Source organism: Phacochoerus africanus, chromosome 3 (assembly GCF_016906955.1).
Source record: "Phacochoerus africanus isolate WHEZ1 chromosome 3, ROS_Pafr_v1, whole genome shotgun sequence".
Taxonomy (NCBI): Eukaryota; Metazoa; Chordata; class Mammalia; order Artiodactyla; family Suidae; genus Phacochoerus; species Phacochoerus africanus.
The window spans coordinates 136,876,539-136,902,213 of record NC_062546.1 but is presented as its reverse complement, the minus strand read 5'-3'; the positions used below and the strand labels follow the sequence as shown (position 1 = coordinate 136,902,213).

General features: G+C 35.2%; 1 protein-coding gene across 6 annotated transcripts in view; it reads left to right on the top strand.

The window, feature by feature from the left end:
- COBLL1 (cordon-bleu WH2 repeat protein like 1) overlaps positions 1-25,675 on the top strand; it is a 151,289-nt gene that overhangs the window by 69,928 nt on the left and 55,686 nt on the right. For all 6 annotated transcript variants that reach the window (XM_047772757.1, XM_047772755.1, XM_047772760.1 and 3 more), the window contains one exon: positions 17,168-17,356. In XM_047772757.1, coding sequence (XP_047628713.1) covers positions 17,168-17,356 — 189 coding nt within the window. The remainder of the gene's footprint in view (positions 1-17,167; positions 17,357-25,675) is intronic.

Below are 25,675 nucleotides of genomic sequence, written 5' to 3'. Positions count from 1 at the left end.
AATAATGTAACTTTGGAAGCTGTCTAACAGTACTTTTACTAGTGTGTAAAAGGTAAATGACTTTATGTTAGATGGGAGGAGGAAGAGAAAACTGTTTTAATGGGTTATAGATGTTAAGGATTCTAATGGTTGGTTATTTTTATATATTGCTTAAAGACAACCGGATTTTTGTATGACTGAGAATAATTTATTCCTTGTGCAAGTTTTCCTTGTTTTCCGAGAATCAGGGTCAGGTCATGAAAGGAAACTGTCATTTTGTACCAAATACATCGAATGTCCTATCCTAGAGTGCTTCCAAGAAATTAGAGGTGTTTTCTTTTTTTTTTTTTTTTTAATTTAATTGAGAGAACATTTGAGGACCTAACTCTATGTATGTGTGTGTATCTACCTGAAAGAGAAAATTCATTCATTTAACAATATTTTATTAAGCATCTTCTTTGTGCCCCAAAATATTCCAGATCCTTCAGGATATGGCACTAAACCAAAAAGTTAAGGTGCCTAGACTCAGTGAGCTTCCAGTCACTAATAAGAATTCATTAACCCAAACTAATCATTAGTCACTTTGCAATAAGCCGCTTGAACATTATTGTCACTGTATGAAAAGTATAGAGTATATAAACTGGAATCTCCTATACAGTATATAAACATTATTGTCACTGTCTGAAAAGTATACAGTATATAAACTGGGATCTCTTTGTTTAGTATACCATTATGTGCTTGCAATAAATAATACCTAAAGATCATTAAAGAAATAGGAAGGCCAACTCTTTCACAGAGATTTTTATTTGTCAGTATTCAGTGTTAATAAATATTATTTGGTTTTCAATTTCACTGTGATTTTTTAGTTACGATTGCACAACTAAGTTTTTAAAAACGTTTTTACTTCCTTTTATTAACTTATTTATTTGGGGATTGAAAATAGTCATGAAAGCATTTAATTAATAGAAATAGATTATTTCTAGAAAGGGATAAATTGGGAATTTGGGATTAACAGATACACCCTACTGTGTTTAAAGTGGATGGACAGTAGGGACCTGCTGGGTAGCACAGGAACTATATCCAGTGTCTTGTATCCTGTAGTGGAGGGGAATCCAAAGAAGACTAGATACATATATAAGTGTCAGTGGTTGAGTCACTTTGCTGTATACCAGAAGCATTTTGGGTCAACTATACTTCAATAAAAAGGTAGGGGGTGGGGAGAAATGTATTGTTTCAAGTCATTCTTCTTTGGATAAAAGGGACTATTTCTATAGAATGTTAAAAGTGATGGTTTTTGGAGACATATGTTTATGCATTTATATCTTACTACTGCTTAGGTTATTAGTCTATTGAATTATTAGTATCATTTCTGACATGTGAGATCTGATTCATGATGTTCCCTTTTTTTTTTTTTACTATCTTTCTTATAAAATTAAGAGGTAAATTAAGAGGTAGCTGGTGTGTGTTTTGCTTGGCATGCAATTGTTGTTTGGATTAACTAACGAAATTGAATTTTGGGGCAACAATTTCTTAAAAAGATTTATCAGTGTATGTATGGATCACTGTTTTGCAGCAATCCTATGTCTAGTCTAATACTGTAGAAGCTCTTAAATTTCATTCTATTCATTCACTGGGTCAAATAAAATTGCCATTCCCTTAGTAAAACATGCTAAATGCCTGTCCTTGGCATAGTGAACCCCTCAAATCAAAAATCTGTTATGAATATTTCCTAACCTGTTAAGACCTGTTTTTATAATTATTGTAATAATGTAATTAACCTAAGTATTATAAACATATGATTTGAATTCAATAAGAGAGTTGTTCTAGAAAAGCAGAGTTAAATATTTCCGAGAAAAGCTTTGATGAGCTGGTTACCTCAACCCCCTCCCCCAAAAAAGGTAACATTGAATTATGTGTGAATGAGATACTAAAATCAAGGAATTTGCATTCAAATTGCTTGTGTCAAAATCCTTGGCTTACTTAAAAAAAAATGGAAGTGGAGGGCAAGTCATTATGTGCTACTTATGCCAGAAGTACAAGGTGAAAATTCAATCATCGGGTACAATTGCAAATATAGAGATTTCACTCTACGTCAAACATCAATGAATTAATGTATGTGTATTTTAAGTTAAGATGCTTAATGTTTTCTTGAGATTTTGATTTCCTACTTTAAATGGCTTTTTAAAATAACCTGTTGATTAAAAATATTAGTTTTGTTTTATTTGCATTTCTTTCCTAAACCACTATTTGCAAACTATTTTTTGTAAGGTAATAATATCTATTCTGTTTATAGGTTTAAAAACAGTAGATTTTTTTCTCCATATGAATTTATTTAAATTTATAGGAAAAACACTAAAAACACTTATTTAGTTTAAATAATTAAAACAAACTGTTTAAAACTACAGTTTTGAGCAGTTCCCTTGGGTCTCAGCAGATTAAGGATTTGGCGGTGTCGCTGCTGTGGCTCGGGTCGTGTGGCATGTGTTCAGTGCCTGTCTCAGGAACTTCTACATGCCATGGGGGTGGTCAAAAATAAAAATAAAAGTACAGTTTTGAAAAACACATTAATATATAAGCAATGCTTATAGGGGAACCTTTTCTAGGTTTAAGTAGTGAAGTTAGTATAAATTAAATGCAGTTATGCTGTGTTTTCAATTATACTGTCTATCTTGTCCTTTGTTAGATAATGTTAGTCTATTCAGTGATTGCTATTTTGTATCTTATCTTAAAACAAATATGTTTAATTATTCATTATGGTTATTGTATATTTAATATTTCTATTAACCCATTGATCTGTAGTTGAAAGAAGAATGGCTTAATAGAAAAGCAGAGTCTTGTGCTATTTTAAGTATAATAAAAATGTTTCTTGGATCATCAATTTGTGTATGAAGCTATGTTTTATATAATCTAAGTATGGCTTATAACTCTTGAATATGTATTGGTCTTTCATGAATAAGCGGTAATTTTAAATGCCAGTGACTTCAGATAACTTTGGGGAATCATGATTTTAAACTATTTCCATGTACCTGGTGAGAGACAGAAGAATTATTTCATTGGATACTAGGAAGAGGCTATATTAGTTTTGTTGTGGGGTATGAACATGAATGACATCCCAAGAAGGGATGTGTATAGACTTGCATGTAAATGTTCATAGCAGCATTATTTACAATAGCCAAAAAGCGGGAACAACCCACTGTCCATCAATTGGTGAACAGATAAATAAAATATATTCGTATAATGGAATTTTCTTGGGTAATAAGAAGTAACAAAGTATAAATACATATTACAATGTGGATGAACCTCCAAAGCATTATGACAAGTGAAATAAGCCAGTCATGGAAGGATATATATTATATTATCTCATTTATATGAAATATCCAAAAAGACAAGTATATAGAGAAAGAAGGTTCATTAGTGGTTGCCTAGGGCTTGAGATGGGTTAGAGTTAGGGCAAAGATATTAGAAAGAAAAATGGTGATTTTTGCTTACTTGAAGCACAATTAAGTATTAGAGTGGAAGAGGTAATAAGGACTTTTGTTTTTAAACCTGCCTCCTGTGGTATTATTGTACCTAACAAAACAATTCTTTCTGACTATCATCTTACACTCAGTTTTTATTTAAATTTCTCTAACAATCATTTTGTCCAAATTTGATTCAGTTTTGCACATTACTTTGGTAGTTATGTTGCATAAATCTCTCATTCTGTATCAGTTCCTACCCCCTTCCCTTCAACCCCACCCCTCACCTTTTTCCCCATATTGTCAATTTGATAGAGAAACCAGATAATAGACTATCCACATTCTAGATTTTGCTAATTATTATGTTTGATAATTATCACGAAAAACAGCTAAACTGTTTGAGCATATTCAGAAAATGACTAATTTTTCTTCCAAAAGAATTAATTTTCCACAGAGATGAGAGCACATGAATGAGCTAGCATTTAAGAGCTTGTAGCAACTGTTTAAGATAGAGATTAGAGTCTTTCAGAAACTGATAGAGATTCAGCAGCCTCAGGTGTTCTAAGATTTGATGTATTCTCTGTCATATTGCTCCATTTCTCCTGGTAATAAGATGAATGGAAGGCAGTGCAAAACTGTGACTCATTCCTCAAAGAGGAAAGGTCAAAGAGGCCTAGTAGTGTTAGGTGCTTGTCACAAAGACCCCGCAAGGTAATTGCAAATATGGTAGGTCTGGGGTTTGAAAGTTGTGCCACTTAGTGAAGGGCTTCTTGGGAGAAAATAATTGAAGGAAGTCTTAGCAAACTTCCTGAGATTTAATTCTTCTTTTGTTGTATATGAAGTAATGTCTAGGTTGATCTTTTAATAATTTCTTTTTTTTTTTTTTTGTCTTTTTGCCATTTCTAAGGCTACTCCTTTGGCATATGGAGGTTCCCAGGCCAGGGGTCAAATTGGAGCTGCAGCTGCCAGCCTACTCCAGAGCCACAGCAATGTGGGATCCGAGCCCACTGAGCAAGGCCAGGGATCAAACCCACAACCTCATGGTTCCTAGTTGGATTCGTTAACCACTGAGCCACAATGGGAATTCCTTAATAATTTACTTCTAACAAAAGAAGCTTTTAGATCAAATGCCTTCATGCTTGTATTTATGTGTGTAGTTTCCCAACAACAGTGATTTTACATAGATGCACAAGTAAGGAACTTTAATAGAAATTTTAAAATGTAACCTTTGTTTCTTACTGAGAATGTTTTTTTCTACATGCCTTTGTTTTAATAACATTTTTTTTAAATCAGCATTTTCACTTCTGTACTGATGTAACATATTTGTGTCATGAATAATGGTATTTGCATTTTTAAAATAGATCAAAAATTTTCATTTGTGTATCTTTCATTGAGTCTCTTGGCTTAGCAAGATAGTCTATGAATAAGGGTCTGTGTAGGTAGGACTTCTTTAGTAATTAGCCAGCCATTAAATAGAACAGTATATATTGATGGAGATCATCATTTTTCTTTCTAATACCTTTGCTTTTATTTTAGCCCGCTGGTTCTCAAACTGTAATGTGCTGATCACTAATACATATTACCTGGACCACATATGCAGATTCCTTTTAAATAAGTGGGGCCACCCAAGCAGATTTGTATTAGTAACAAGTTCCATAGGTGACTCTAATGCCCATCGAATTTTGAGAATTACATCCTTACATAGATTTTTATTGTGTTCTATTTCTGAATGGTTTGATTTGGAATAAATTGCAAAAAGAGTGCAGAGTTTCCCCTCTGCCTTCCCCCACATTTCCCCCCAATAATAGTATTTTACGTAACCATAGTACATTATCAAAACCAGAGAAATGACTTTGGTACAATACTATTAACTCAAGTACAGACCTTATTTAGATTTCATTGACTTTTACATGCATTCTTTATTATTTAAAAAATTTGTTTTGATTTACCATTCTTTGAAATTTTATTCATGTGTAGATTTGTGTGACTTCCCATCAGAGTACAGAACTGTGGCATCCTGCAAAGGAACTCTCTTACTTTACTCTTAATAGTTACACCCTGCCTCCAGCCTTGGCAGTCCGTGATCTGTTTTCTATGATCTTAAGTTTGTCACTTCAGGATTCATAAATAGAAGCCTACAGTAGCCTTTTGAGACTGGCTTTTTTCACTCAGCATAATGCCCTTGAGATCATCGAAGATATTGAGTGTATCAAGGCTGGCTTTTTATCGCCGAGTAGTATTCCTTTATATGAGTGAATCACAGTTTGTTTATTCATTCTCATGTTGGAGCACATCTGGGTTGTTGCCTGTTTGGGTTTGTAACAGAGAGCTGCAGTAAACATTTACATATGGGTTTGGTGCAACGTAAGTTTTCATTTCTCTTGTGTGAATACCCAGGAGTAGATTGCTGGGTCATGTGGTATGTGTATGTTTAGCTTCATATTACGCTGCCAAACTGTTTCCCAAAGTGGCTGTACCATTTTGAGTCACCTTGTTCAAGCCGCACATGAGAGATCTAGTTTCTCCACATTCTTGTTTGCACTTGAGCTTATCAGTAGTTTTGATTTAGGTGTGCAGTGGTATTTTGTTACAGCTTTAATTTGCATTTCCCTAAGTGGATAATGATGTTGAACATCTTTTCATGTGCCTGTTTACCATTCTTACATCCTCTCTGGTAAAGTGTTTAAACCTTTGTCCATTTAATGATTGAATTCTTTGTTTTTGTAATATCAAGTTGTTTAGAGGGCTCTCTCTATACTCTGGATGTAAGTCTTTTATTGGCTATGTGACTTGCAAATATTTACTCTCAGTCTGTAGTTTTGTCTTTTTAATCCTCTTAACTGGGTCTTTCACAGAGCAAAAGGTTTTACTTTTTGATAAATTTCAGCTTATTGACATTTCAAAAAATCTTAAAGATTGTTTCTTTGGTATCATGTCTGAAATTCTTTTGCCTAAGCTTTGGTCCCAAGGAGTTTCTCCTATGTTTCGATCTAAACATTTTTTTTAATTTAAGTTTTACATTTAGACCACCTTTAGGTTAATCTTTCTATAAGGTACAACTTTAGATTTTAATATTTCTATACTGAGATACTATTTCCAAGTGGGGTTTTTTAAGGCAGTATTTGACAAAACTGTAGCTAGGAAAATTAATTTGGAAAGTTCTCTAAGGAATTTTCTTTCAGTGTGCAGTGAGTGTTATCCTTTGAATATGGCTTATTCCAACACATACCACTCCCCAGCATATATTTAAAACTTTAATACAGGCTAATTGACTAAATGCTGTTTGGTATTGACCAAAGTACATATTTGTGTAAATTAATAAGATTGTGACTTGAAAGCAATTTTTGCTTTCATTTTATCATTGGTTAATCCAATAATGTGTTTGTTTGGCTGACGTGTATATTCTCACTAATATATGTGCGTGCATATATTTTAATAATTATAACATCCACATTTAATGTTTTTCAGTTCCTTACCTAGCAGGCTTTTGAAAAATTGAAAAAACATTCCCACTAAGAACTCTTTTTTTTTTTTAAGACAATGTTTTTAGAGCAGTTTTAGGTTCACAGAAAAATTGAACAGAAATTACAGATTTCTCCATATATGCCATGCTCCCCCACATGCATAGCTCCCCCACCCCCATTATCAGTATTCCCCACCAGACTGGTACATTTGTCACAGCTGATGAACCTATACTGACATGTCCATAACCATCCAAAGTCTACATTAGTAATCACTCTTGATGTTGTACATTCTATAGGTTTTGACAAATATGTAATGACATGATTTCATCTTTTCAGTATCATGTAAGTTATTTTCACTGCTCTAAAAATCCTCTGTGCTCCACCCATCCATCACTCCCCAAACCTCCTGGCAACCACTGGATCTTTTTATTATGTCCATATTTTTTTCTTTTCTAGAGCATAATATAGGTGGAATTACACAATATGCAGCCTTTTCAGCCTGGCTTCTTGCACTTAGTCATATGAATTTAAGGTTCCTCCGTGTCTTTTCATGACTTGGCAGCTCATTTCTTTTTTAGTGGAAAAAATGAAAATAATGGGGTAATATTCCATTGTCTGGATGTACCATAGTTTGTCCATTGCCCTATTGAAGGATATCTGGGTTGCAAACTAAGAACATTTTAACTTCCTTCTACAGGCGAAAATTTCTTTTTGTACATTTACTGTTTTGTAGTTTCAAAAAACATAAATAAAACAATACAAATGTGGATGATTTTTTTGTCTTAAATTTAATAAAGTATTTAACTTCTTTTGAAAAAAAATGGAGGTATAACTTTATAGGGTTTTTTTATATTTACTTTTAATGTGGCAAAGAAAAAATAAGCCCAAGAAGTTTTGCATAGTTCTCTCTCATATTTTTGTTAATCATTTTTTAATTTTTAAATAGTAGTATCAATCACATTTTTTAATTTACCTTTTCAGGCTAATTTTCATAAACTGCACTGACTTTCCCATACACATTGCCTGCAAGGCCATAAAAACAAAGTTCAAAGGAATCTTCCAGTAGATGATGCTGAGTCCAGTTGCCACCGACATTTCTTAATGAGCAGAAGGCCATGCACAGAGTGAATGGAGCAGAAGTGAGCACTGCCGGGGCCAGCTCAGCAGGATGGGGCTGAAGAACGGGTGCTGTGGAACTTAAGGAAAAATAATTAACATAAAACAAGACACAGAGACATTTATCTTAAGTAGAGGTGGGAGCCAGGGAACTCAAGGTCTCAGGGACCAAGAGCGCCCTGCCTCCAGAAACCACACTGCTTTTATTGTGCTCTTTAGATGAGATCAAGTGAGGAGTGGCTATGGGTGGATGATACAGGGTTTGTTTACTATTATATAAGTTCTTTTACTATTTAGAAAGCCACTTAGGTGGTAAAGGGTTAAGCTCTTACTCTGACCTCTAGGCACATAACAGTTCTTAAGCTTAAGTCACTTATGCCTTTAGGTCTTTGCTCTTATACTTAAGTCATTTACCAGCACTGTGACTGTTTTTCAAAGCAGGAAGATGGGATAAAGTAAAGAAGGACAAGATGGAGTTTTCAAGGAAACATGTCTTGCAACATCTCCCCCTTTTTGTTTTACTTGCAACAGAGCACTGGATCATGGCTTTGGAGGTTCAGTTCGTTTTTGAGAAAAAGTATTTATTTGCTAATCTCTATAAATGTTTATGAATGTAATAAGATACTTTTTTTTTTTTAAGGACTTGTTAAGGGATTATCTATGTAGAGCATTTGCACAGTTCCTGGAACTAGATAAGTATTCAGTTAATTTAGCTTTTGCAGGGTCCATTTAGGATAGTGTGACATTGTTTGGTTGGAGTCATTTTATTTTTAAGCTACTGGTATCAGAAGAGGTCATGTGGTATTTCTTTAATCTATTCAGATTCTTTCCATAGCACTGAGCACACAGTGGGTGCCCAATAAATGTTGTTGACTGTCTTATGACTCATTGTTTATATTGCTTTGAGATCTGTTTTTTCAACTTTGCTCATTTGTTTTGATGAATTTTTGATCTTCTCCTTTGATACACACTTTTCTACTAAAGGCTTTCCTCATCATTCTTCTTGTTGACATTTGACTCTCTTAACAGTGCATAAAATAAACATCATACATAAGAAAGCCCAGAGACAGACTGAAATTGTAACATTTATGGTACAGATAGGAGAAATTTAGCATTTAATTTTTAATTTATTAGATACATTTTCCTGCTCTTTGGTGGGTCCTTGAGTGTGTATATATGTGTAAAAATGTATTCACTTACATTTGTAAGTGTATAAATCATAACTCTGTATAAATTATAACTCCGTGAAAGATAAGAGAAAGTTATATTTTCCTTCCCTCCATATGGAATTTCCTTCTTAGATAAAAGGAAGCCAAATATATGTGTGTGTGTATATATATATATACATATATATATATATATATGTATATATGTATACACACACATATATATACACATACATGTATATATAATATAGTTTATATATATATACACATACACACATATATAATTTATATATATATATATAAATTTGGAAAAGTTATTACTAAGCTTTGGGTTTACATTTAAGATTTGTTATCTTCAATGATTCTGAGACCTTTCTGAATTTACACAAACTTGATTGACCTAGGTAGCAACCATCAGGCAGTGTTCCAGAGTTTACAAAGTTCTTAGGAAGGTAAATCATTAACTTTTCTTGAATACCTCCTATCTATCAGCTGTTATGCTAGACCAGTGGTTCTCAAACTTGGCTGCACTTTAGAATCATTTGGGGAGATTTAAAAAATCCTTACAAGCCAGTTAAATCAGAAGTTCTAGGAGTGGGACCTAGGCCTCAGCATTTTCTAAAACTCCTCAAGTGAGTCCATTCTGTAGTCAAATTTAAGCACCGCTGTGTGGAGATGGGCATTGGCACCCCTTCTGAGTGTTCAGAGAATACCTCTACAAGGAGGAAATATTTTATCTGAAGTCTGAATGAGCGGAGGGAACAGAAGGTTTGAAGGTCGGTGGTTAAGGACATTTGTGGCCGATGGAACAGTTCTGCGTGTCCCTCAGGTGGGAAGGAAGGGAAAGAATGCCGGTGTGAATTACATGGGGAGTGAAACTGAATAGTAAGCAGGGGCTCAGAGGTGGGCTGGGGCTGGCTCAGTGATTTCTTAGACTTGAGCACACATCACAGTCAGTTGGATGTTGGCAAATGTGAATTACAAAGCTCTATCCTCAGTGTTTCTGATTATCTAGATCTGGGATAGGGCCTGAGAATTGCGTTTCTAACAATGTCCCAGATGCTGCTGCTGCCCTGAAATCACACTTTGAGAACCATCAGGCTGACTCGTGTAGGGCTTTCTAAACCAAGGACAGGAGTATGGGGTTTTATTCTCAATGCATTTGGAGAAGAGTGAAGGGTCAGAGATGTAATGTGCTCTCATTTAAGTATTTAAAAGATCACTCTTGACCACTGTAGAAAGTGGATTTTATGGGACAAGAGGAAAAAGGAGAGAGACCAGTCAGGAGGCTATTGGAGCAGTCCAAGCAAGAGATGATGGCTTAATTGCCAGAGTGGTAGAAGAAGAGCTGGTGGAACATTCAGGAGATGTTTTAGTTAAAAGCTCCTAAGACTGGATAATAGAAGATAGAAGTAGAGAGGAGTCAAAATATACCTACGGTTTTTTGCCTTAGTTAAATTTTTGTTTTAGGGTGGTTTGTGTGGAGCCATTTGTGGAGATGAGGGATACTAGGGGAGATTTGGAGTTTAGGGGTAGAGGGGAGAATCAGGAGTTTTGATTGTGAGATACCTATGGGACATTGAAATGGAGAAGACCATGAGATGATTGGGCATATAAATCAGAGCTCAGTAAAGAGGTCAGGGTTGAGCTGTGAGTTTGAGAGTCAACTTGTAGTGGTATTTAAAGCCATGGAGTTTCATGAAATTACATGGAGGTGAGTACTATAGAAGGAGAAGGGAAAGGAGCAGACAAAGAGCCCTGGGTGCTTCAAGGCTTAGACATCAGGCAAGGAGATGAGGGCCTTGAGATTGAGGAGTGGCAGTGACAATTGTGGTTGCGTTTCCAACAAAGAAGCCAAGGGGGAGAGAATCCCAAGTAGAGGGATTGGGCAACTGTGAAATGTGTCCTTATTGGAATTTAGGAGGTTACTCAACTGTGTCTGAGATGAGATGTATGGTTGTCTATTAGGTTTGAACACACATAGATGATTGGTGACCTTGACAAGAGAAACATCTGAGAGTCATATAATGCCTTGGGTCTCCCCTTGTTGCCTTTCATCACTGCTTATCCTTGAAAGCCACTCTGATATATTCTTGCTGATTAGATATAAGGTTCATCATGAAAAGGAACCTTTTGCTGTTCTTAATTGCATTCCCTCAAGCACATAGCACCCTGTTATGCCTACTTTGGAACAAATTTTTGTTTAATAAAATCTTTCCTTGCTTCATTAAACCCAGAGAGAAACACTAATAAATTATTTTGAGGAACTGATCTCCACTTTATAGTTGAAATGCATAGGTTAAGGGCCATCAAAACATTTTCAGCTATTTTGAAGGACTACCTTGTCAATAGTTATTACCATAAGGCAACTAATGTTTGGTAGCCCTCTGTACTGACAGAGTGGCTGTTAAATATCTTTTTGGGTCATTAGAATGTAATACTTAAAAACCTACTGTTTTAAGACTTATTATTCCTTTCTTATATTTTGTCTTTAATATCAAAGCTGTATTGTATAATATTTCTCTAAGTCTACAGGATATCATATAAGTATAGCAAACAGATGAGATTCCACTGGACTTGAATAGCTTTTTAAGGATGCAAGTATATCTCCTATGCAATTGAAAGTTTTTTCTTTCAAACTAAAAGGAATTATTTGAGTAAATCTCTGTTGTTTTTCTGAGCTTCTCTTTTATTCCTTTTCATTTATTTTAAGGATATTAATATTGACAGGGATGGAGTAATGATTACAATGGACACAGGATTTGGAAGTGCTTTGTGAATCAAGTGATAAAAAGATCTATCAGTTGGAGTTGAATTCTATGTTAAAGTTAAGTTTGAGTATTTTAAAGATGTTGCATGATGTGAAATTGTACCTTAATTTTCATTATGAAAAATTGAATATAATATTGAGATCATGAATAAAATAATGCTTTACTTAAGCAATAATTTACTGTGGCTTCTTATTTTTAAGGCCTGATGAATGAATATTTGCCTCATCACAGAAAAGTTTTCTATCTCAAATATCTTTTCAGTATAACCTTTTCTCTACCACTCTTATATAAATTAGCTGTTTTACTGTTGAGGTAGTGGCCTCTGAGAAAGTGAAACAGAAAGTCAAACTAGGCCACTGGTGAAGAGGAGCTTATGTAAAAATCCCTTGAGTAGGAAACTGGCTCCAACATCATGCCTATTTAAAAGGAATGGAGGGACTTCAATGGCATTAATATATTAATGAAAACTAGTGTTCTTAGGCCATAAATTATAGTTGTTATTGCGTGTTGATATGTTACTTTGCAGTACAAGAATTTCCTATGCTTAGGTTATGCTAAAAACTAATTTGCTAAAAACTATCTTTGGCTTTGGGTGACATTAATTTAATTTTGTTATTGCTTCAAAGCATCTCAACTAAAATTTTAAAACATTGACAGAAATGTGAGTAGGTAAAGGTATTTAAAAATTTTTGCTGGTGAGTAAAAGGTCAAGTAAGTTAAAGTCTTAAAGCTATTTAGGATTCAGCTCAAATCCAGGTCCCTGACTAGTATTCTTTTCACTAGACTACACGATGTAAGAAGCAAACTTTAACTAGATAAACACATTCCTGAGTTTAATGTAAATGGATCACAGTTGGGAACCAACATATAAATGATCATCCAGGCTCCACCTGCCTAAAAACTACTTTTGTTTCAAGAACTGAGTCACTTATCTCTTCTTTTTGAAGAAGATACCTTGATACCTGCCTTCATACTCCCACAGAGTTCATTTCAGCTTGCTCTCATTGCTCTGAATTTTCAAGGTTGCCCATTTGTTTAAACATACTTCCTCTTTTTTTTTTTTTTGCTTTGTATTTGTTATTTAATTACTTATATTTGCATCTTCCCTGTTGGATTTCTAATTCATTGCAGAAGGATCTTGGTATGGTTCCCAATACACTTTTCAATTTTCAGGACCAAAGGTGACAAATGCTTTATTATAATAATAGGGAACACTAAGATGTTCTTAATAGACATGCTATGGAAATAATATTTCAATTAGTGCTTTGTTCTGCTTTCCTTTTTTTTTTTAAAGTCGGCTTATCTCTCATAATTTAAGATGGTTTTCATCATAGACTCAAAGTACCTTAGGAAATAAAATAGTCAATCATACACAAAACTTTACAACTGTTAGAGTTCATTGTAGTGTGCAGTCAACAGGGAAAATGTCCCAAGGAACTGTGATTCACTGCAGACCTCAAAGGATACATAGTATATGTAAAGGCAGAGAGAATGGGGAGGGCTTTCAAATGGAGACCAGGAGGACCAACACTTGGAGATGGGAAGGTGCCCTCAAATATAAAAGCAGGGGATGGGGAGGTGACAGTAGCAGCATGCATTATATGGTGCCTCTCTTGAAGTCCATTGTGGACAAGGTTGTTTTAGATGTTTTATCTCCCTGTTTGTGATAGGCTTGTCTTCTGACCTTCCCCATGAAATTCTTCTAAAACCCTAAGGTCCCCAGTTATCCTTTGTTAATAAACCGAGTGTGTGCTTTTCAATACACGTCATCCTAAAAATAAAATATAATCAACTTCTAAAATCCAACATAGGTAGGTACTCCTGAAATACCTTGGCAGTGAGGACATTTTTCCTTCATAATTGTATGCTTAGGAACCTCATATGTGTGGGATCTATTCATTGAATTCATTCATTTGGTAAATATGAGTGCCTACTGTGTGGCAGATATTGTTGCAAGGATTCATTAGCAAATATGTGTGACACAAAACAATGGAAACAAATCTCTATACCCATGGGATTAATTACCCTGATGGAAGGAGACATGATAAACAGGTATATTAGTTGCTAATAAGACCTCAGGCAAAAGTAAAGCAGGGAAATAGAGGTATTATCTTAAGGTCTGGAACAGATCCTGTAGAGGGATCAGAGTCAGGATTGTTCTAAGAAAAAGGCAAGAGTCAGTCATAGGACTGGAAGGCAGCGAGCCTAGGGAGAAAGTGGGGGAAGGGAGACTGGTGAGGCTAGAGGTAGGGAGGCCAGATTATAAAATTCAAGACCTCATTTTGGGGAAAATCGGAAGCCATGGGAAAGGATGTTCTGTGACCAGTCTTAACATTTCGAGGATCACTCCAGCAGTTATGCTGAGAATAGAGTGTAAAGTGACAAGGTTGGAAGTTGGAAGACCAGTTAGCAGCTTGAACAGAGGTGTTCAATAATCAAGGTTGTTGATAGATTCTGGGTCTATTTATAATATAGAGCTGGCAGAATTTGTCAATGGATTGGATTGTATGTGTTTGAGACAGAGATTTTTGGCCCAGGCAACTGAAAGAATTGTGATTTACTGAAATGGGAAATCTTGGAGAGGAAAAAATTTGCTTTGGAGGAGCTTGGAAAGAGGCATTGAAAGTTAAATTAAGCTGGAGATTCCAGTTAGTCATCTGAGTCAGATGTCAAGTAGGCATTGGATTTACAAATCTGTAGTCGAAGGGAGAGATCCAAAATGAATATTTGGCATTTAAGATTTTCTTCATATAAGTTTTGCAAAATTCTTGTTATATTTATTGTAACAATTTAAAAAATTCCTTTTTGTTGCTAAAGTTTTTTCTTTCATTATATTTGGTAAGTTTTTGCTTATGTTTACATAGGCTATTGACATTGGCGTGTTTACTTTGTACCAAGCCACCTTGCTGAATTCTCCTATTTATAAAAGCTTTTAAATTGAGTCACTGATTTCTCCTTTTTACTTCCCTGGAATTTTACCAGATTCTTCAATTCTGAGAAGTACTACTTTCTTTCATGTCTTAATTTGCTTGCCTCTGCCTAAAATATCAGTTATTCCTTGTCTTTTCCTGTGAGTTTGTATTTGTTCTCCAAAACCCAATTCACATTTCCTATCTGTCAAAAATTTCCATATTCTTAGGAAACTTTCTCTTCTTATGAGCCTCAACTGTACCATCTACATACCTGTATTAGAACAATCATCAAACTTTTAACTTTGTATGTACCTGTCAGTCTTTCAGGGGTAGGAGACCTGGGTCTTACTGTCTTTACCTCCCCAGTATTTATTGCCTGTTACAGGATAGATGTTTGTTGAATAGGTGAGTGGTCAGTTTTGGCAGATGAAAAACATTTGAAAATTGGATAAAGTTTTTCTTCATATAGATTTCTTAAACTTGTTATATTTATTGAAACACTTAAAAATCACCTTTGTTGCTATTCTAAAAGAAATCTTTTCTAAAATATAAAATAGCTTGCAATGATACTCCTAAAAACTAAAGGCCTATTATTTTAGAAAATTAATATACAGGGTACAAAACTTGTTTCTGTTTTTTCACAATACTGAGTGCAACATAGATGCTTGGATTTGTGAGAGCTTAAATTTTGAAAATACCGAATGGCTGGATGTTACATATTTACTTACAAAGAAGCCCTTTTATCTCGCTTGCTATTTATTCTTGCCTAGGAATGGGAAGAGGGAGAAGTTAAAATTCGTATTTTTCTAAATAGAAAGCAGAAGTATTTGTTCTTCCAAAAGCAATCTGGGGGTGGGCAAAATAGGTGAAGGGGATTAAGATGTGCCAAACCTCCAATTATAAAATAAATAAGCCATGGAGATGTACTATATACCATAAGGAATATAGTCAATAATATTGTAATAACTTTGAATGGGGACAGATGGTTGCTGTCATTATCATGGTGATCATTTTATAATGTATGTAAATGTCAAATCATTACATAGTGTATCTGACACTAAGATCATGTTATATGTCAACTATATTTAATAAAGTAAAAAGTAACATTTTCATAAGCTCGAATTTGCTTTCAAAATATGTATATGTGCTTATAGTTACTTTATTTTATTTTTTATTTTCATGTCTCTTTTTTTGAACTCATCAAATCATTGAATTGGCTCATGTGACTTTTTTTCAGAATATCTGCCATTGTTTCTATTATAAATCAGTTAAGGGATGGTGCTAGTGACACTGAAACATATTTACTAGAATACATATTTGCAACCTTTTTTTTTTTTTTTGTCTCTTGTCTTTTTAGGGCTGCACCTGCGGCATATCGAGCTTCCCAGGCTAGGGGTCTAATCGGAGCTGTAGCCGCCGGCCTTTGCCAGAGTCACAGCAACACCAGATCTGAGCTGCGTCTGCGACCAACACCACAGCTCACGGCAACGCCAGATCCTTAACCCGCTGAGCAAGGCCAGGGACTGAACCCACAACCTCACGGTTCCTAGTCGGATTTGTTAACCACTGAGCCACGACGGGAACTCCTGCAACTTTTTTATTGAAACAGAAACATAACTTTTAAAATAACCAATCATAGTTTGGGGTTCATTGCTAAGCACAGTGAGAAATACAGCATACTTCTTTCTTACAGGGAGTAATGAATGTAGGTAGAGAGAAGAAACTGGTAGGTAGGAGAAAAAATGTTACATTTATGGGAGTGCCATATAGAGAGACAATGGACATAAGTGGGAGAAGGGTGGCTTCAGCTAGACTTTGAAGGGTAGGTAAAGTTTATCTAGATAGAGAGGCAAAATACACTAGAATCGGGGAAAAAATAGAATAAAAGGTACAAAGTAAGAGTTATTATGAGGTGTAGGAACGAGATACTGATGTCTACTCTGAGACAGTAAGGATTTTTATAGTTTATCCCATCAAAGGAAATGCGATATTTTTGCTATAGTGAATACACATTAGTTGCATTTAATGAAGGCCGATATCCAATCTCTGTTATCATGTTTCTTTGTATTACTAAGTAATGTGGGTATATTGTTGAAAACAAATATACTAATTTTAATAGGCAAAAAAAAAAAGCTTAATGCCATCATCTGTAGTAAACTAACAACCTTTTGGTGCATTTTTTTTTTCTAGGTGTGAAAAACATTTATACTCACATTTTGTATTTTTGTTAAATTTGATGATATTAGCAAGTTATTTTTAAGATGCATATATTTTATTCTCTGTGTTTTGCTTTTATTTTAGGAGAAAACCAAAAGCCAAGGCACCACTTCCTCCAGCTGAGACCAAATACCTTGATGCTTCTTCAGTTGATGATTCTGTAGAATCCTCTGCTTTTATCATGGAACAGAAGGAAAACATGATAGATAAAGACATTGAACTCTTAGTGGTTCTACCTGGGGATATTATCAAATCTACTACTGTTCATGGCAGGTACGATGGGGGTGAATGAAATACAAGGACTTCCCTTTCTTCTTCTGTAACTGAAAACCTCTGTTGTGTATTTCTTGATTTTTTTTTTTTGATAGAATATTTCATTCACCACTCAGTTTGGTTATCTATTTAAAAATGCTAAAAGGTATTAAAATTTTTCTAACAACGTTTTAAATATTAAATTTATGAATTCTACAACCCCAGTGAAGTGACTCTTGAAATTTGGAACTATTTTACATTTTGTTAGTCATTCGATAAATCCTTTTTAATAGGTTTTCTCAGAGGAACAGTCATGAGTTTTATTGATTTTTGTAAGTCAAACTCACAAAGCAAGCCAGGGACTCATAAGAAAACCCTTTCTGTTCTTTTCTCAATTATTCTTTCTCTTTTAAGCTGCTTTTCCAAATTTTATTTTGTAGAAGTAACTAACTACTTTTAAAAGGTAATACTCTCTTACTTATCAAAACAGATAAACTATCTATAAAACTAGCTGGATTTTTCACATCATTGAATGATTTAATAAATTTATTAAGAATGTGGATAAATTTAATAGAAACATAAAGTTAAACTTTAACTCAGCAGAAGGAACAGTGTGATTTAGGAGACTGATTATTTTTTAATACCTGAATAAAAATTGGAAAAATGGAATAAAGCCGAGTGTAATTTTCCATCTCATTTTGAAGTGGAAAGTTACATGAGTTATATATGTGGTCTTGTTTCACCTTTCACCTTCAACTACCCATTTGTTGTCAGGAGTCCTGTTTTAGAAATTTAAGCTGTTTTTAACCTTAGAGTTTTGTGTGTATGTGTGTGTGCAGAACAAAAGAATAACTAAGCAACATACTGGGTACTACCTTTTTGTAATGTGGTTTTAAATAGAGGAAACTCAAAAAGATAACATTAATCTTAGGATTTATCCTTAAAATTATGTATCGCTTTATGAATTTAAAGTACAGGAAAATAGAAAAGTTGAGCATCAGCAAACAACACATAGTATTGTTTACCAAATTCTCATTAAAGTAAGTTGCAATTTGCCATTTATTTTGTGTTGAAAGTAGTTTTGGAGGTCACACCTTGAACCATATGTAGAACGTTGGGAACCCCAAGACTGGCCTTGTGGGATTCCACCCCAGACGCAGGTAATCACCTTGGTTGTGCCTCTTCTGAGTGAGGGAAGGCATCTTGTAAGTTAGAGACAATGGCCATAATAACATCTTCAAGTCTTGAAATCATACCATTAGCCTGGCTTTGAAATAGTAATGATAACAGATGTGGCTGGAGTCAAAAAGGGAAGTCCTCTTATGTTCCCTGAATTTAAGGTAATTTTTTGTTAAGTCAGTATTTTTCTTAGTTCTTCACTGATGCTCACAGGTAATGGCATCATCAGTACTCCTTGGAATTTTTTCTTGAATCTACCAGTCATCTGTTTATATTGCCATCTTCTCTACCATCAGCCTTCTGGGTTCTTTAGTTTTGTACTTTTTTTTTTTTTTTAGTATTAAAATCATGGGTTTCCTCTCTATCCTGTCACCCATCATAATTAGTTAGACTTTCCCACATGCTACACTGAGCTAACTTTTCTTCTGTTTCCTGTACTCTGGGAAACTACATCCATAGTCTACTTCCCCATCCACCTGAGGGTAGAATCATTGCTTTGAAGTTGTCCCAGTACCGAGGTCTTAGGGTTCCCTCTTTGATTAAAACCTTTTTGAATAACTTATCCACTTTCACTTTCTTGATTGGATTGGTTCTTCATCCTCCTTATAATTCTAATTAAAGACTTCTCTTCCAGTTGTTGCATTTTTCTGCATATTTGACTTGGATTCTGTGTCAGTCAATTCTACTGCATTTGTACTGACATGGACCCTAGATTTTCCCCACCCTTTTGAAGTTCCGGCATGTTTACCTCCCAGGTTCTTAGAGTAATTTTCCATCAGTCCACTTTTTGTTTCTGGGCTGACAACTGTTGAATTGCCTCAGTCTTCTTATCTATAAATGTGTTTTATAACTGAATTGTTGTTGGGATTAAATGAAATACTATCAGTGCCTGACACATACTGGCCCCCCTCCATTTTCTGTTGAGAACCGTTTTCCGTCACCCCGGGCTCTCTCCATTCATTCTCCATCCTCAGGTTAATCTGGGTAAAACATCCCTCTGTTTGTGACACTCCCTTTGATAAAGACTGCAGGGGCGGCAATTCAACAACAAAGTAAGGAAGTCCAAGGTACCAAGCTTGGCCATTGGGTACCTTCTTTTCTTCTTCCTTGAAGTTATGCAGGCTTCCCCTCACTACTCCCCTTTGACTATTTTAAGCATCACCCACATGACTCTTTCCTTCTACAGATACTCTACTTTTTCCACCCCCATACTTTTTTGAAAGTTTCTTCATCTGCAGTACCTTACCAGCGAAATTTTCTCCAGTTACTGTATCTCAAGTGATGCTTTTTATATAAAAGCTCCCTCATCTCCCCAGAATGAACTGTTGCCCCTGACTTCCAAACGCTTCTGACACTTTATATCAATAATGGTTATCACACATTGTTCTATGCTACAATTTATATGTATGTCTTATCTTAAAACTGTAAGATCCACGCAGGTATCCTGACTTTTCTTTGTGGTGCTTAGCACAGTTTCTGGCAATATTGTAGGCATTTAGTAAATTCAGAATATTGTCTCCCTAATTCCTAATATGTCGATGGAAGTAGCAGCTTCAGTGGTGTGTCTTGAGGCATTTGGATAGGCTCTGGTTGCTTTCCCAGGATCTTTTGTTTATTTTATTTTTTTGTCTTTTCAGGGCCACACCTGCAGCATATGGAAGTTCCCAGGCTAGGGGTCAAATTGGAGCTGTAGCCCGGCCTATGCCACAGCCAAAGCAATGCCAGATCTGAGCCATGTCTACAACCCACACCACAGATCAGGGCAATGCCAGATCCTTAACCCAGTGAGTGAAGCCAGGAATTGAACCCGTATCCTCATGGGTACTAGTCAGGTTTGTTACTGCTAAGCCACAATGGGAACTTCCCCGGGATCTTGTAAATAAAGATATTTCCTTCAGGTAGAGAGCAAGGCAAGAATGCCTTAAATTCTGATTGCTTTTTAAGATTTTGTTTGTGACTGAAAAACTTTTCTGAGAATAGAATTTGTTTTGTATCAGTGTTTTGACTAGGGTGTTTGATTTAGGAACTGTGTTTTATCATTCAGGAATGACTCAAGTTGTAGATATGAAGACTAATTTTTTAATATTAAATGTTTATGATGAAAAGTGGCTTTGTGATTCTGAATATTTCAGGAGTATGATTGTGGATATCTTAAGAGTGATTCCAGTTATTTTAGAATGTGATGCAGAATATCTTAAGAGTGATTTAGAGTGAAGGTTGCAGCAACTTCTGGCCCATTGCTTTAGAAAACAAAAACAAACAAACAAAGAATTTCTAGGTAGCTCAGCAGGTTAAGGATCTGGCATTGTCATTGCTGTGGTGCAGGTTTGATCCCTGGCCTGGGAACTTCCACATGCTATAAGTATGGCCAAGAACAAAACCAAACAGCAAAAAACAATATTTAACAATAAAAACAGAATGTACAAATAGAAAGACATACTCTACTTTTGAAAAATGTTAGCTACCTAATGTGAAGACCCATGATTGAACTTAAATTTGTTCCTGGCTTTGTTACCATAAGTGAAATAGGAAATTTTTCAACAAAATGATCCTGAAATTTAGTGGGGCACTATAGAAGAGAAATTTTAAATAAGGCATAAAGTTTTCTCAGCTAAATCAGAGTGGCGTATATCACTGTGAAGGGTCTCTAATATAATTTTTTGAGACCAATCTATCTAAATATTCTTTGCATACTTTATTTTGATAGTATTATTTATACATATTTTTTCTGAAGAATAATATCAATATTAGACAGGAATAAATATTTAGAAAACATCATATACTTCATTTAATTTTTCAGAAAAGTTTTTATTTCTCAAAATATATTCTTGAGGAAGATTTTTAGAAAGTTCCCCTTTCTCTTCTTAAACAACTCATGCAGAGGTATGCTCAGAATGTTCCATTTTCAAGAATGTAACATACAGCAGTATCTTCAGAAGAATGCATTTGTTTGTACATTGATTTTTCACCAAAGAGCTTATTCAGATTAGGGAACACAATAAGGTTGGAGGTGGTAGTCGACTTTATGCTCATGGGGAAATGGAAAACTTGTTATCTTTCTGCAGCCTTACCAATCTTTTGGTACCAGAGCTTAGTAATATTGCCTCTTTAGTGACCAGAAGTCACACAATGTCTGTCACCCGATGTTTGTGATCCTTTGCTTACACTAATGGAAGCTGCCGTGTTAGCCTGAAAACTCTTGGGCATTTCTGTGTCTTCTGCTATCATGGATGATTGTATTGAAAGGAGTATAAGATATGTGTACGTATATGTGTCTCTGTATGTATATCTACATAAGCCTGTGTGTGCTAGTTGAGTAAACAACCTTTTTAACAAGGCAGAGCAGCTCTGTGCCTTACTAAAAGTGAACATTAAAGAATACTGCTATTGGAGGCAAGCTACCCAGGGTCTCAGCTTCTCAGAAAATGCCACGTTGCATACGCCATAGCATGAGTGGTGGTGGCTACCAGTACTTGGGGAAAGTTAATTTTTAATGAAAATGAGTTTATTAGCTAAACTGTTATAGACACTACAGAGAAAAAAGAAATATGTGGATATGTTTCTATATCATGCTAGGTCCTAACCTTGTAGTCAGGTGTCTGTCCAGTACCTAATTATTCCTCATCGAGGAAATACTTATTTCTTTTTCCTCTCTTCTCTTTCTCTGGGGACACTTGGCAGTTTTCATTTGGGTTAATTTGATAAAAGATTGACATTAATCCTCATTGTTAGCCTATAGGGAGAGCATCCTGTGGCTATACTAGCATACTTTCTTTCCTATAACTCATGATATTTATACCCTGAATACCATAAATAAGATTTTCTTTTTTTTTTTTGGTCTTTTTGCCATTTCTTGGGCCACTCCTGCTGCACATGGAGGTTCCCAGGGGTCCAATCGGAGCCATAGCCACTGGCCTACACCAGAGACACAGCAATGCTGGATCTGAGCCGCATCTGTAACCTACACCGCAGCTCATGGTAACACCAGATCCTTAACCCACTGAGCAAGGCCAGGGATCATGGTTCCTAGTCGGATTTGTTAACCACTGAGCCACAACGGGAACTCCAGAATTTGTTTTAATTGGAGCAAATCTTAGAGTACCAGAAATGGAAACACAGATAAAGAAACTATAGAACTTGAAGTTAGAAATCTCAGACTATAGTTTATTCCATAACTTTCTATATGACCTCAAGCAAGTCACTTCGCCTCTCTGGCCTTTATGACCAGAATTTTGACTGGCACAGAGAACTAGTCTAGGAGCATTTTACATGGATTACAGTGCCATCTATTGGGAAAAAAGTAGACTGAAAAATGACAAGCTACTACTGAATCAACATGGGTTAATTTTGTTTAAACGAAAACAGAAACAGAACAAAACAACAAAACAAAACACAAAACCCCAAAGAACTGGTAATACCATAAACAATATGGATCTCAGAAGAGTTTCAGAATTTCATATCATGATTATGTTTATTGAAAAGTGTCAAAGGTGTGGTAAATACAGATGTGTGTATAAATACATTATATAAGAAGCTGATAGATTTCAAAACACACTGCTGAAAATCTATTGTATGGGACACTCATACTGAACTCCACAATTCTGGTAACCATCTTGCCTGAGTTTTTACTTAGCTATCATCCTGTACTCTAGGCTTTAATATTGCCCCTATCAGCCCTGAGCCAGGGAGCACGTAAGCCTCTGTTGGCTGATCGCCCTCCTGGTTGGGAAAGGGTAACAGAATATTAGAAAATGCTCTCCAAGTGTCACTCCTAGGAAGGCCACCCTCTTCCCTTTCCTTTCCTGGCATTTATAGCAATGACCCTGGTTAATTTAATTTTTAATGCCTATAAATGTTTGGATATTACAGAGAGTAGGAAAATACAGACAAACCAGAAAAAGTATTTAAAACACCATGTCACTTTTTTAAGGAGACAGATCAAGCTATTAACATTGTAGTAATTAACCTTTTACTCACACAGGCATATACACAGACACATACCGCACATACACACACAAGGGTATATCTACACACATACCTATATAGGCACCTTTTCCTCTTTTGCCAATATAGCATCATACTGCATGTGCTATCTTGTAACCTGCCTTTTTTTTCAGTGAATGATCTCTAACTTTCATGTCAATAAAATTTTATTTTATCCTTTGTTCATATTTGAATTGCCCCAATTGCAGTGAGGTATATTTGTAGTATTTCTCTTTTTATAGGCGATGTATATGTGTGTGTTTAAATATGTTCCTAAATCACAGTTTTTATAAAGGTAATTTTTCATAATTAGCTTTGAATATAACATCCAAGATACATGATCAAGTAGAGTTTAATCTAAGGTGGGAAATTTCAACTTTTTTTTTACTTTGAGAAATATCTATTTTCAGTATTTGATATGTCTTTTAAACTATTTAATACCATCCTGATCTTCAAATTTTAATTCTGTGTTACTTTCTTCAAAACATTTCCTATTTCATAATTCAGTAAGCACTCTCAACTTAGAGATTAGGTTTATTTGTTTTATGTTCCTGATCCACTTCATTTCATGCATACAAGCATAGTTTGAGAGCATTCCTGAACTCATTACTCAACTCATCGTGAACTAGGTGGGTTAGCTTCATTCCTGAATTCATTACTGAACTACATGGGTTAGGTTAAGATAAATAAACATCAGTAACAAAGGGGAATGTTCTAATGGTTCCTATATTGTTTCACCGGTAAATTTAATGGAGTTGTTGGTATGCCTTTGTAAGGGACACCTGGAACCAATTTAACTCTACTCAGTTTTGAGGATGCATTGAAAATGAGTAAAATAGTCTGTTGGATACTGGGGCAGATTTAAAGAATCATGCTAAGGAGGAATCTTATTCACTAGAGTTCAACTCCTTATTAGATGCGTGAAGTCAATCTAGTCACAATAAGTACTTATCATCATGCATCCTTATTTTCCTCTGACAGTCCCTGTTTGTACCTCTCATTCCAGAGTAATAACTGGTAGTGCCACCTTTCGCTCTCAGTTGTCCCAGATGGGATGATAAGTTATATAACAACGCTATTTTTTAAATTATTTTTATTTTTTCCATTATAGCTGGTTTACAATGTTCTTTAAATTTTCTGTGGTACAGCAAAGAGACCCAGTCGCACATACATATATACATTCTTTTTCTCCATCATGCTCCATCAATAAGTGACTAGATGTAGTTCCCAGTGCTATATAGTAGAATCTCATTGCTTATTCATTCCAAAGGCAATAGTTTTTATATATTAACCCTAGATTGCCAGTCCATCCCACTTTCTCCCTGTCCCCCTTGGCAGCCACAAGTCTGTTCTTCAAGTCCATGAGTTTCTTTTCTGTGGAAAGGCTAATTAGTGCCATACATTAGATTCCAGAAATGTGATATCATATGGTTTTTGTCCTTCTCTTTCTGACTTAGACTTCATTTAGTATGAGAGTCTCTAGTTCCATCCATGTATATAGCAACCCTATTTGTGACTTTATTTATGCACCTCCAAGGTTGGAAAATTCACTAAGGCAGTTGTTGGAGATCATCTAAAAGCTCTTTGATAAACTATGATTTGCATGTTTCGTACCCAAGTGGATCAAACACAAAATGGAAGTTTTTGTCTTATCTAGCAGGTAGTAAAACTAGGACAAGAGTACCCTTAATATGTGTCATGAATGCAGGGAGGGTCACTGGAGGATTTTGGGGAATAATTTATTGATGTCATCAGTCTACGAAGTAAAATGCAGCAGATAGCCTGTTGCAAATCATCCGCCCTATCCTGAATCCTGATTCATGGGATCATGAGGCTAAAATGTAGCTGGCTTAGTAGTCATGACATTTTCATCCTAATTGCATCCTAATTCTATTCTTGCTCTTCATAATTCATTCTGTTCATATAACTTCATTCTGTTCATATAACTTTTCAAACCACATATTTTTCGTTCATAAAGTGGGAGTAGCTTTTGTGGTGGTTGTGAGCTCAAATGAGATGATACATATGAAACTAATACAAGGGACTTTTGTTTATTTCTAAAAGGAGTGGGAAATCTCATTGGGATTTCTTCATTTCAAAGAAGAGTTTTTAAAGGTTTTTTTAAATTTTTTAAATTTTTTGTTAATCTGCCCTCTGGGAAATCATTGTTTTACAAGA